Source organism: Schistocerca gregaria, chromosome 3, assembly GCF_023897955.1.
Source record: "Schistocerca gregaria isolate iqSchGreg1 chromosome 3, iqSchGreg1.2, whole genome shotgun sequence".
Lineage (NCBI taxonomy): Eukaryota > Metazoa > Arthropoda > Insecta > Orthoptera > Acrididae > Schistocerca > Schistocerca gregaria.
In genome coordinates, this window is record NC_064922.1 from 668181872 (window position 1) to 668196641 (window position 14770).

Below are 14770 nucleotides of genomic sequence, written 5' to 3' on the forward strand. Positions count from 1 at the left end.
CTGTTCCTGTGTATTAATGATTTCTAAATAATTTTACTTTTCTTAAAAACACGTGTCGTTTCAGTTACACATCTATATCGTACTTTATGTCTCCCTGTAATTAACATAGTTCAACATTCATTGCCAATTTTATTAAACAATTGACCTCTTCTCACGAAGCAATATTTAATAGCCCGTGCGACATGTCTGTTATTTTATTTCTACAATTAGTACAGTTTGTAAAATCTTAACTCCCAGGCGGGGTAAGACTACTTTTTCTTATACTCTGTCATAAGCAGTTTTGATAAATTGCAAGTCGATACCCTCCTTTCTGCTCTCTTCATCGCTTGAGTACTCATTTCACCTCTCCTTAAAATAGATGAAGTGGAAAGTAGTTAGTTCTTTTAGTTCAACAGTTCTTAAAATTAAAACTCATGTCACATTTTAAAAGTTTGTCAGTGTGGAAGTAGAGCTCGACAGATGGTCTACTGGGGATAAGCTGATAACAAGTGCGATTCACAAAGCATCAGTCAAATCTGCCATTTCACATGGGCATTATTTTCTCCTTAATTTTACAATAGTCTGAAGGGGCTCGAACACGATGCTATAGGATTTATGGATGCAAAGCGAAGTGCTATGAAGCGTACAAGGATTTTGCATTCTTTCATTCGCTGAAATATCCTAGGGTGGATAAATAACCACATAACTGTCACTCTGAGTTTAATTGAATGAGTGGCCACTACAGTTGTTTAAACTATTGTATGGAATACTCAAAAATCACTCCGGAATGAGAAATTAACACATCCTGATGGACCCACTGGTTTTAAAAGTAGTATGCTAAGATTGGAACTTAAGTCGCTCTCCCCGAAGAAAACTGCTGCAATGTAACTCTGGCTAGTAGCAGCGGCTTACCTGTAGTGTGGTAGTGACGATCCACATGAAGTCGGCGAGCATGTACGTGAACATGAGGTTGGTGTGGATGGTATTTCTCAGGCACCGGAGGTCCCTGAAACAAATGTACGAACATCAGATCTGTGTTCTTCTAGAGACTGAACGCCAACAGGATCCAGGATTTGTACTCAAGTTCCTCCGTAAATTTTACCTCATTACATTTATCTCCTGTACCAAAGTAGCTATGCCGACAGGCGTCAGGATGTTTGGAACATCCAGGCCACTTAACAGTTCATAGCTTACAATATCTGAAATGCAATGTCGCAATGCAGTCACTTACTTTCCTGCAAGCAGGAACGGCATCAGCTGTGAAGATTATTCGTGACAGTGCAAAAATGGAGATATAAATATTAGACCCAGCTGAATTAGCGTTGATGTAATTAGATGATGTACTGCAGAACAAAACAGCGCTAAGTCGGTTTGGAGGTACATGTGACTGGTGAAATCTGTAACTAGAACTAAAGTATTTCTTTGAATTTTAGTCTAGGGTGCATTCATTCTTCCACATGAAATCTGCAGCGTAATCTTCAGCTGGAGAGAACGAGACAGTGAGTCTCAGTGCCATGTCAGACACCCAGAGCAAAGGATGGAGAATTCTGCAGCACATTCTAAAGAGCAGGTACTGGAAGAGAAGAAATAACAATTTCTGTAAATAAGGTAGGTATTTCATACGAATGTGTGCCAATGCTATACTCTTGAGAATTTAGATGAAAGCTGATCTAACGGACTGAGCGGTTTCATTTTCGATTTGCTTTTCCATTTGTCTTTCGTTCTCAGTGTATGTGTGTGTGAGTGTGTGAGTGTGTGTGTGTGTGTGTGTGTGTGTGTGTGTGTGTGAGAGAGAGAGAGAGAGAGAGAGAGAGAGAGAGAGAGAGATTGATAGAGAGAGAGTGAGTCTCCGGTGTTTCATTTCCAGTTAAAATAAACCTAAGTAATCATTGTGGTGAGCTGAGATTTTTAGACCAGCTAAACGAAGCACTTATCAGTTTCTGATATAAACTGCAGTAAGCATAACTCAACAGTGAAAACAACGAGCTTAATATTTACCTTTAAGTATAGAAGCAGTATTACTGACCATAAGTCCAAAATTAATTGCAAATGTCGGTTACTTATGTGAGGTTCTGAGAAGTGGCAGAGGTATATGTGCCCACTGAATACAGTCATTATACTCCTCATCCAGTGTTGGATACATTAAGATAATGAAAGAAAGAACTCAGCAAGTGTAACCATATCTAGCTGTACAGAGCATTTAATTAGAGTAATAATGATGACAACTGCTTTGGGATACGAGCAACGAATCAAGAGATATTCAAGTTCAAATTCAAGTGGTTGATCAAAATTGATGAGTAATGGAAACGAGTAAGTTCCACCATTGTCGCAAAGTCGTGAGGGCAGGAGGTATTGGCTGAGATATCTCATGTCATCAGAGCGTGGGTGAAGCCTTACTGTGTGGAAAGTTCTAAAGCTGGATAGGAACAGCGTCTTGATTAGAAATACTACATAGTTTCCATAAGCGGAAACCCCTTCTTTCCAATGTGTGAATGCGTCCAAGTCGATGTAAAAATCAGAGGAAAAGTAAGCCTGTCAAAGTTATACACTATAACAGGAGAGAGGTAAAATTGTGGTAGATATCATTCTGCAAGGATAGCACTTCGAGTTACAGACAGAAGGTACTGTGATATAAAAGAAAGCAAATCTTAAAGGCGATTGCGTGAAGTTACAGCTGCCTCAGCTGGGCAGCAGTGGTGAGGAGGCACCATTGTTCAGAAAGACATGGCTGGAGCATGGAATGCAAGTACATGTTATGAGAGGTGGCTCTACAGTTATGGAAAAATACACATTTTCTTGCATTTTATTTGCAAGTCAAGTCTCAAAATAAGTAACTTGGTTTGGTGATTGCAAGTATTTTTGATTAGTGACAAAATCTGTAGATTTAAAACATATAAGAAATTAGCAAAGCTCTTGACAGATGTAATACCATTACTACAAGTGGTGTACATAAATTAGGTGTCTTTACTGTACCAATGTATGCTACATCAGAGTTATGAATTTATTGTCGCTGATGGCCGATGTGGCTGTTGCAGATTTCATAGCATAGTACAATGATGGCAGATTACCATTGTGCTATCAGGTGCCGCTAACTTTATCTTGTATATCTGTGGTGTCAGGCCGAAAGGTGAGGTCAGAACAGTAGGTGTAAACAGGAGGAACAAAGCCGATAAGACCCCACTCTTCATAGTTGCCAAATTTATTCAAGATGGCTGATCCAAGATGGTGGTGTTAGATGTGGCCACATCGCAATTACGGCATAGTGGGATGCTCAACTTTTGGCGACAAAATAGGTCAACTGGGCTACCTCCATTAACCTAACCACCTCCCTTCTCCTTCCCCTTCCCTTCCCCCTCTCCTCACCTACCCAGCAAAATGGTGGGAAGTTCAAATTTTCGTGGAGAAAAATGGCACTTGGGCTACCTCCACTAACCTAACAAAATGGCGGCAAGAAAGGTCACCTGGGCTACCTCCACTAACCTAAGTCTTCTGACCATCACTCCTTCCTTGAAATTGGTGGCAAAAAGACTCAGCCTATGCTGGGCTGCTGCATAGAATGGTTGCAAGTCTTTATGTAAGCACTTTGAGGCAGTTGATCCATCCACTGTGTTCACCATGGTGTCTAAAGTCCAAATGACCTAGTACACAGTACTGTTACCTGATGGCGGCTGTCGTCCAATAGCGGTCTGGGAGAAAGAAATGGCAGGAAAAGGACTCAGTCTCCTGTGGACTGCTGGATAGGAAGGAGTGCACTTTACTTATTTTGGAACAGTTTATTTAGGGATGGAAATCACGTAGTTTATTTATAAAAATGATAGAGAACTGTTGCTCTGATGTTCCAGGGTCACAATACACGGCCTACAGCCCTGCAACCCAGTTGCAAATAAGCGAAATAGTGCAGTACATTTATGTACAGTCACGTAAACAACTCGTAAATTGCCACTGATGCATGTAAAACGCCCTTCAAATATGCTCACAATGCTTAAAAAGCTGAAATAATGTACTCAGTGCATATAAAGAACGCTTTCGAACTATCATCGACTGTGACATACCAGAGAACTGTTCTGAACAAAGGAATGGAGAAGAGATGGGAAGGGGGGAGGGGGGAGGGGATGGGCGTTAGGTTAGCGGAGGCAGCCCAATTTACCTATTCTCCGGCTAAAAGTTGAACTTCCTGCAGTTGCGTCATTGTGATGCTGCCACATCTAATGCTGCCATGTTGGATCCACAATCTTGAATAAATTTGGCAACAATTCAGAGTGGGGCCTCATCGGCTTTGTCCCCCTACTGACGTATAGTAAGGAGCTAGCGCTCCTGGTTTGTTTCATGTTTCAGTTTATACAGGTTACAGAAAAATTGGCGCATTCGCACTTCCTGGTGCGATTCCTCGCATACTAGAAGTACAAAATGTCTGTCACACAATTTCATCCTGTACGTATTTCTTCTGTAAATGGGCGTTAGAGATTGTCAATCCGGAACCCTGTAATCACGTGCACAGTAACTACCTCCGCTAATATATAGCAGTAACTGCAAATGTTTTGTAGAAGACCCACTGTAATCGCTGTATGACGAATAAGATGTCAGATACCATACCACACAGACTAATTTAAGCAAATAAAAGCAAACCTCTCTCCAGAGTCGAACCCTCGATCTCCTGCATGTTGATCCAAAACGCCGGCTGTTGCACAAACTGCTGACAGAGGTAGTTAACAATGTTGACATATTGCTAATACTTAACATCTATTTACTTCCAGAAATATGCGCAGGACGAAATTTTATTACAGTCATTTTTGTATTATCAGCATATGAGGAATCATGCTGCGAAGCCAGAGAGTGCGGACTATTCCTCACCCTATGTAGTTATTCACGACAATGACTCGAGCATTGTACTCCATTCTCTTTAGTTTGTGTTCAGTATTATAATTGCGATCGCTGCCTTTGTTCTGATGAATGTGTGTGTTTCTCAATGAAACGATAACGATTGAAAAGATCCTTTTAACCACCGTTACGTCATTTCTTATCGTTTACCACTCCGAAACATGAAAGCTGAATGTAGCCGCTGTAACTGCACTAGTGAAAGCTAGTATGATTTGCGTAACGCCATTGGCTTCTTTTTATTCTTCATAGCCGCTGCTCGTTTCTAACGTTCAAGAGAACTTGCGCATAGTTCATTTGCTTCGAAGTCCGATACCTTATCAGGTTACCCGATTTAGATAATTTTACAGTAGATAAGTATATGAAATGCAACCACACAAGCCGAAGCAACTCAGTATCTTTGGCTTGAGCAGAAATCATTTTGTTTTTTATTAAGAAAGGAAGAAATTGGATACAGATATGAGGAAAAAGCACAACATTACATGCAAACTTTGCCAATGATTCAGCACTGAACATATAGATATTATTTAACTTTGATAACAATTTCCCTCAACTACCATGACATTGTAGCTCTTGAAATATTACTGAAAATTTTAAAAGAGAGAATTCATGATCTTCTTATTGTGAAATAAATTCAAATGATGATAGAGGTCAGCTACACTGTGTGCACGCGGGGGCTTTAAATTTTTGCCGAAAGTTGTGGACCATAAATGATGCTACCTATATGCTAATTTCTTTTTTAATGCAATTCTGTTCATCTGATATATATTATACATTATCACAGGATGAAATATTCCGTTAGTTATATGATTTCCTTTTTCAGTATTTTCATTCCTTCTTATAGTCCTGTGGATAATGGCTCAAAGAAAATAATCATTCATTACCCTGGTAATGACAAGAGGAAATATTCATTCTAAAAGAATTGTTCTGTGCGAAACTCTATTCAGATTGTTTCAGTTAAAAAGTCATTCCAGTGATACTATAACCCAGCGACATATGATTCGTAATGCATTTCCATTCATTTGTGGGTTTCTTAACGACTGCAAGACCATACTTACGAATTGGAAAATTTTTAAGGGTCTGTAATGTAAATATTAAGTAAAAAATTCGTCTTATTCTCTAATCTCATTACTTTCATAAATTGTGGGTTTTGATTTACCTTATATTATAGTTACACATTACTCCACTGTTGTCATAATAATCATTCGTTTATCTGAGAGAGTAAAACATAAAGATTTTGTCTACAGGGTTTTCAGTTTTTCTGGAAAATCGATGCCGGGATCCTGGTTACTTTGCTCCGCTGATTTAAATAGATATAATAGGTTTTGTAGACAGAAGTTGTTTGTATATTATTTTAGTGTTTGCAGTATATTTGAAATAAATATTTTTCAAATGCTTTTGCTTGACATAGTTTTATCTTGGATTAATATGTAAAATATAACTTGTTCATCCAGGTTTCAAGACTTTGTATCTAAAAGTCTAAGAAACCGATCTTGCATAGAGTACTGAAAGGGTCGCAGGTGGTGGATAGTGAATGTTCCGCCAGATATGTAGACAGCTGCGAATACAGAATAATCAGTCCGGCACCAAGGCAAAATAAAACGAAATCTACTTTGCATCTGTCTTGTAGCAAGAGGCAAAGTGGTCAGTGTATGTGCACAAGTGGTGTGGCTGAAATTTATATATTCTGGAACTAACCTCTCCAGTCTTAACACTCTGATATCACACAATGAGTCTAATCAACCCCAACTGAGTCCAGACACAGTCATCATGGAGCATTTTCATAATCACGATATTACCCCAGGTGGTCAATCCAACCCCTGTATTACCGGCACAACTGGTCTTTCGGAATCAAGGGCAGCCAGGTTAAAACGCAGTGTGATTCAACAGAAGAAGTCGGAGTCCTCTAGCCAACGTAAAAGCAAAACAAATCCATTTTCGCAAAACTTAACATACAAACACTTCTGCAACCAGGGAAACTTCATAAATTAGGAGATACATTAAAAAAATTAAGATTCAAATTTTGGCACTTCAAGAAACATAATAACGGACAACAGCACCATGAATTTCGGTAATTATCATCGTTTTTAAGATAAAACTGATAAAAACAATATTTATAATACAACACATCTGGCAGTTGCTTTTACAGTCTCTAAAAATGTTTTAAGTTCAATAACGGAGATAAAATCCATTAATTATATACTAATGAAAATATCTCTTAAGTGAACAAATAAGGCATACACTTTAATTAATGCCCATATGCCAGTCAATGAGGATAACAGTAAAAAACATTACCTTAAAGAAGCTTGAGAAATGTTAGAAAGTATCTTCTCGAAAATTTCCTCAAACTATATTAAAATGTTAAGGGGTGATTTTAATGGTCACTTAGGAAAGAGAAAAAATATAAGAAAGGGGTGAGTGGATTTCCTGCGCATAAATGAACAAAAGAAAATGGTCAAAGACTTGTTAAAAAATGCAAATATTTCAACATATTTTGAAAAGAACCCTTCAAAACACAAAACTAGGCAGTCACCCAATATATTTATTGGGGAATTTAAACTCGATCATGTAGCAATTTCATAACCTAACTACAAAGAAATTTTAAATGACCACATTAGGAAAGAGTCTAATGTAGATTCTGACCATACCTTAATGGGAATAAAAGTTGAACTTCAACCTCAAAAACTCTTCAAAACAAAAAAACAAAAATAATCCTGAAATTTGACACTGCTGAAGTAACCCTAACTGTAACAAGCGAATTTGACAAAAAACAATCCAACAATTGGCAAAAACTAAAAGAAAAGTCCACTACAACAGCATAAAATTTAATTCTGCTTCGAAAGAAACAAAAATTCCATTGATGGAAAGCGGATTGTGAAACAGCAATTAATTCTAGGTGTGAGACATTCAAAAATTGGAATAGTAACAAAACATAAAATATGTACGAAACCATTCTAAATGTAAGAAAAGAAACATCTAAGTTAATCCGACCAGCTGAACGAAATTACGAAAATGCTCAACATCTAGAAATCGTAAAATACTTCCAAAATAAAAATACAAGGAACTTTTTAAAACATTCGAAACACTGTTTTTTCTTCAACTATGGTGCAGGGGAACAGTAGCACAGTCATAGACAATATTTTTATTCAATCTAAATGGGCATTCTGTTAGTAAAAGGGTGAATGGCCTTTCAGAACATGATGCACATTTTAACACTAAAAAGTTTTTGGACTCTTGCCAACGTCGTATTTAATTACAAACTACATAGGAAAGTTAATCCAACAGCAATAGAGAGTTTTTCAAAACTTGTCAAGGAACAAGAGTGGCAAGTGCCGATAACATAGATGATAAATACAATGCTTTCCATAACACATTTCGCATGCTCTTTGAGAGTTGCTTTCCATTAGAAGATTCTAAACAGGGTACTAGCAGTAATGGACAGCCCGGTTGGTTGACTAGTGGGATAAGGATATCATGCAGAACAAAGCAGGAATTATATCAAAATGTTAGAAGTAGTCACAATCAAGCTACAGTAGCCCATTACAAACAGTATTGTAAGGTACTTAAAAATGTTATTAGCAAGGCAAAAAGTATGTGGTATGCAAATAGAATAGCTAATTCACAGGATAAAATTAAAGCCATATGGTCAGTTGTGAAGGAAGTGTCTGGTCAGCACTACAAGGTTGAAAATATAAAGTCAGTTTGCAGCAATATTATTTCTGTTACCGATAAAACATAAATATGTACAGTATTTAACAACCATTTTCTGAGCATTCCTGGTGAATTAAATAAAAATTTGGTATCTACAGGAAATCATATAAATTTCTTAGCATATGCCTTTCCGAGATTGACGTCTGAAATACTCCTCTGTGATACTGACAAGAGGGAGATTGAGACAATAATCAAATCATTGAAGAGTAAGGACTCTCATGGTTACGATGGAGTGTCTAATAGAATATTACAGTACTGTGCTGCACATGTGAGCCCTGTATTTAGCCATATTTGTAATTTTTCCTTTAGGAATGGTTAGTTTCCTTAGCGATTTAAGTACTCAGTAGTAAAGCCGCTTTATAAAAAGGGAAAAAGGTATAATGTAGATAATTTTAGACCTATCTCTATGCCATCAGTGTTTGCAAAAGTTATCGAAAAGGCTGTGTATGTAAGGTTAATTGATCATTTTATATCACACGATTTGCTATCAAATGTACAGTTCGGCTTCATAAGTCGTTTGACAACTGAAAACGCTATATTCTCTTTTCTCTGTGAGGTACTGGATGGGCTAAACAAAAAGTTTCGAACGCTTGGCGTATTTTTTGATTTAACAAAGGCATTAGACTGTGTTGATCACATTGCTCCAGAAGTTGGACAATTACGGAATAAGGCGAGCAGCTCACAATTGGTTCACCTCTTACTTTAGCAACAGGCAGCAAAAGGTCATTATTCACAATGTTGATAACGGCTGTGATGTGGGATCTGAGTGGGGTACTGTCAAGTGGGGGGTGCCCCAGGGATCAGTGTTGGGGACGCTCCAGTTCCTTATTTATATAAATGATATTCCCTCTAGTATTATGGTTAACTCTAAAATATTTCTGTTTGCTGATGACAGTAGCTTGGTAGTAAAGATGTTGTGTGCAACATTGACACGGTTTCATGTAGAGCAGTACATAACTTCAGTTCATGGCTTGTAGAAAATAATCTAACGTTGAGTCACAGAAGACTCAGCTTTTACAGTTCCTAACACACAATTCAACAAAACCTGACGTTTTAATCTCACAGAATGGGAATGTGATTAATGAAACTGAACAGTTCAAATTCCTAGGTTTTCAGATATATAGTAAGCTGTCGTGGAAAGCCCACATTCAGGATCTTGTTCAAAGACTTAATACTGCCATTTTCACTATTCGAACAGTATAGAAAATGAGTGATATTTCGGCACATAAATTAGTCTACTTTGCTTATTTTCATTCACTTATGTCGTATGGTATTATGTTTTGGGATAACTCTACCCATTTTAGAAGGATATTTTAAGCTCAGACATGGGCGGTTAGGGCAATAAGTGGTGTGAGTTCACGAACCTCTTGTCGACCTCTTTTCACGAGTCTGGGTATTTTGACATTGGCCTCTGAATATGTATATTCCTTATTGTTATTTCTTGTTACCAATATTAGCTTGTTTCCAACAACAAGCAGCTTTCACTCGTTTAATACTCGGCAGAAATCAAACCTCCATTTGGATCGGACTTCCTTAACTCTTGTGCAAAAAGGTGTGCAGTATACTGCTGCATCCATTTTCAATAAGTTGCCACCCGAATTCAAAAATCTTAGCAGTAGTTCACGCGCTTTCAAATAGAAACTGAAGAGTTTCCTCATGGGTCACTCCTTCTATTCTGTCGAGGAGTTCCTTGAAAAATTTAGATGGTTCTTATTGTATTGCTGATAGCGTTTGCTTAAACTTATGGACTGATTTTCTTTCAGGTTCATGAACATTTATTTTTATCTGTTATTACTTTTTATGTTGTAAGTTCATGTACTGACACGTTCCATGGCCTTGGAGATTTGCTCCTCAATTTTGTCCTACGGAACTTAACATTTAAATAAATAAAATAAACTAAAAATAACTGACTACCAGCCTCCAAGTCTTTGCCTCAAAAATGAAAATGGTTGTTTGGCTCTTAACAACAAGGAAAGTTGTAAGGTACTTTTAAGCTGTCGAGAACCAGTGTATAAATTCCAACCACAGAACACTAATAACATCAACCCTAATTCTAAGAAATCTGATGAAATCGAAATAATTAAACAAGTTAGGAGACTTAAAAACAATAAAGCATCCGGAGAAGACGATATAATTGCAATACTACTAAACCCAGCTGACCCTAACAATACAGAAGACATCATTCAACTAATAGGAGATATCTGACAAACCGATGTCAATAATTGCCGAGGAATCTCTGTTCTCCCAGTCACATATAAAATTTTCTTGCATTGTTACTTGATCGAGCCAAATAACAGTTACAACCTAAAATTGGTAATTACCAAGCAGGCTTTAGACCAAATAGATCCTGCCTGGAACAAATTCTCAATTTAAAACCAATCATTAGGCACCAAACTATTTCTGATAACAGTATTGTATATATATTTGTGTATTTTAAAGAGGCCCACGATTCAGTTGAGCAAGGGCTGGATAATAAAACTCTAACACTGGTTAAGGGAACCTTAACTGACACCAGCTCTAAAGTTAAATTTACAGGTGTCCCCCTCTGGTAGATCCGCGTCCTTGAGTAGAGCCCTGGTCTTGTTCTCCACCGTCTTTGTGGGGTCAGCGTTGATCTTCGTATAGGAGCGCTGTATTTTCTCAATGTAGTCGTTACGGGAAGAACAACAGTGGCATTGCCTTTGGCAGCATGTAAGATAACAATCTTAGAGCACTCTATTAGGTCCCGAATGGCCACCCTCTCTCTACTGGTAATGTTAGTCTTCGTAGGTTGAGTACTGGTCAGAGCCCTGCAGGTTTTCAGACGCACTTCCTCTGCTGCTTCAGGTGGCAATCGCGCTGCGACCTGTTCCACAGCTCTGACGATGTCCGCGACCGGCGTGAACCTAGGGGCGGGAGCAAAGTTGAGTCCCTTCCCCAGAACCGAAACCACCTCATGAGACGGCTCCATGTCAGTGAGATCGATGATCGTCTTGCATGGTGCCTCCAGCGATGGTTTATCCAAGAGACGTGAGAATTTTGAAATCTGACGTCCAGTGGCCTTTTTATGTACAGAATCGGCCGTCGTCCAGGTAACACCCTCCACCCAGTCCCAGGTCCACGAATTAAACTGATTGGCTAGTTTATGATGACGTTTAAATAGTTCCTGGGAGTCGTATTCAAGGCTGCGGAGAGTAAAGTGCACCTTCTCACATACCAAGGCAAGGCTGGCCCGCCTCTTAATTCTCTTGGCCCCTGCAGAAACGATGTGATGCGTGACCTTAGCAAAGTTCGGCAAAATATGCTCTGTACGACATCTCTTCAGGAATACACGAGCACACAGCAAACGGTATCTTCGGTGGCGAATGTGGTCGAGTTTCTTCATGCTGCGATACATCCAGAGGGGGACGCCAAGAAATCGTCACCTCAAGGACCTGTACCACCAAGACTCTATCGACTCCCTAAGGTACACAAGGAGGGGGTTACTATGCGCCCGATTGTCAGCAACATTAGGGTACCTACTTAGTTGCTGGCAAAATATGTAGCTGACTTACTTAGCCTCTATGTAGGTAAATGTCCTCACCATATCCGTAATTTCGTGGATTTCGTGAAGCGTCTCGACAACTTCAGACTGAAAGACGCTGATATCCAAGTCAGCTTCAACGTGGTTTCACTATTCACCAGGGTGCCTCTACGAGAGTTACTCGAGCATATTGGGCAGAAATTTTGACGAGAAGACCACCGAACTCTTTAGGCATGTCTTGACCTCAACGTATTTTCTGTTTAATTGTCAATACTGTGAGCAACGGATGGAGTCGCAATGGGCAGCCCACTGCTCCAGTGGTCGCGAATTTGTACATGGAGTACTTCGCGGAGGAAGCCTTGGCGACATCCAATTGGAAACCTACTTCTTTCTTCCATTATGTCGAAGACACGTTCGTCGTCTAGCCCCATGATAGGGACAAGCTCCTGGATTTCCTCACACACCTCAAATCCATACATCCGAACATCAAATTCACTATGTAGACCGAAGCAGAAGGAAGATTACCAATCCTTGACGTCATGGTCAAGAGAAGAGCTGATGGTACCTTGAGCCACGGTATGTACAGGAAGAAAACGCACCCTGGACTGTAACTGCATGAAGACAACTGCCACCACCCTTCTCAGAGGAATGGAGTACTAAAAACACTAGTACACAGGGCCCGCAGCATCTCAGACGCAGAGAATCTCCTCCAGGAATTGGAACACCTCAAAACTGTGTTCCGAAAAAACGGTTATTCAGAATGGCAGATTAGACGCGCTCTCCGCCCAACCACCACAGCGTAACCTGTGGAGCCGGATGAAGTCACTGAAGAAGAGGTAGCCAGTAAAATGGCGCTGTATCGGGGAAAATCTGCCGTATATTAAAGAAACACCGAGTTAAAACCGTCTTTTGCCCTCGCAATACAACACGGGAATTACTGGGAAGTATGAAAGATGACCTCGGTTTGAGGAAGGCCGCGAGTGTGGGAAGACTTATATCGGACGAACAGTACATACCATCGAAGATCGTTGCCGAGAACATCAAAGGCACACTCAACTGAAATATCCAAATTAGTCGACGGTAGCAGAGCACTGTTAGTCCGAGAAACACGAGATGGATTATGAGCGTACCAAGGTCCTGGCTCAGACGTCTAAATATTGGGTGTTATAATGATGGTTATCGAAATTCGCACCAGGGAAGATCTTATCAACCGAGATTTCGGCTACAAACTCAGCAAGGCTTGGGACCCGGAACTGAATGTAATTAAGAAGACTCTCAGCAAGAAGTACGAACTGGCGACCAGGGCGGACGCAGCAAGCACATCAACGCTACAACAGATTCCAACGCCCACGTCTTCGCGACCGCGGGAGCTCATTTCGTCAGCGCACCTGACGATGGCGAAATGTCTGATCGCCGAAATATTGCGCTCGTTGGACACTATGAACTGGCAGTATACCCATGGACTGTTCGAGCAGCACATACGCCGGAAGAAACTGAAGAATCATCAAATTTGACATAATTAAATTTAATTGAGTTTCACTTTTTTAATACTCAGTCACGCTTACAATAATCTTGGTATCAGTAAGCCACCCCAGATATTAATAATACACGTGGTCATTTTATCTATCACCCAAAATTCACACAGATACGGAACGCTATATTATAGGACAATGGCTATTTTCAAAAGTCACTGGGAATTTAGTTTGAATTACTGATCATTTTATGTGTCAAACTTAAAGTTTCGTGTTGCTGATGGCACCGAGCGTTGTATTCTTAAGTAGAGAGTGGGTGCCGGGAGACGAAGGGACGTTTAGTCGGTAATAACAATGGTGGGATACTGTCATAAACACAAATGTTGGTGCTGCTCATTAATATTATGCAGTGAGATAAACTTTTGTTTTTCTTCTCTGCTCAATGCAACCTGCAAGTGTGGCCCATCTCCTTCTCTGCTACTGATCTGAAAGCCGTTAAGACACAAAGTAGTTACAGACATGTCAGTGGGGACTTATTTATACCAATGGAGAAAGTTGAAAATTCGTGCTAGATTGGGATTTTTTTTTTTAGTTCGTAGACCTGTTGCACTTCAATGTTGGCCCCTAACACCGCTGATACTCTAAAAGCGTATGTAACCTACAAACAAAAACCATAGCGAGTGCTCCCGCCACTTTGACCTTTAAAGCTAACAAGTACGGATATTTGCCGCCACTTGAGGCTCCACCCACAATCAAAAATGAAGCACGTCAGTGAAATTTTTTTAAAAAAAAGAAAAAGAAAAAGTAAAAAAGGATAAAAGAAAGGGTGCAATACTTTTATCACGTTTTATCTTTCATTTTTTATTTGTGTTTTTAATGATATTTTCTTTTATTTTTAAAATCTTCTTCGGAGGATATCCACAGTAGTCAGACGGTGGGATAACCAGATCGTCTTCCCGCTCAGGTTTTAACACTCTATAATTAACGTTGATGCCTCTCGTCACCCCATCGTGTGCTATAACGTCAGTCTCTTCTCACGCCCAGTTCACCACAATGGCCTGAACTGATTGTAAACGACGACCACAAGTAATTCGTAAAGAGCGAACCACATGACGCCTTGCGCCGTAAAACCTTGTGATTGCTCGTTAATTAGTGCCAAAAATCTAACAACTCTACAACGCCCTCAGTAAAAAAAGTATGACAATGTTATACTTTTAACAGGTACCGTGGC

The 14770-nt window shown here is 39.5% G+C and overlaps 1 protein-coding gene across 2 annotated transcripts in view; it reads right to left on the reverse strand.

Annotated features, from left to right (window-relative positions):
* Positions 1-14770, reverse strand: part of LOC126354714 (diuretic hormone receptor-like) — a 1166839-nt gene that overhangs the window by 207001 nt on the left and 945068 nt on the right. For both annotated transcript variants that reach the window (XM_050004564.1, XM_050004563.1), the window contains exon 7: positions 892-985. In XM_050004564.1, coding sequence (XP_049860521.1) covers positions 892-985 — 94 coding nt within the window. The remainder of the gene's footprint in view (positions 1-891; positions 986-14770) is intronic.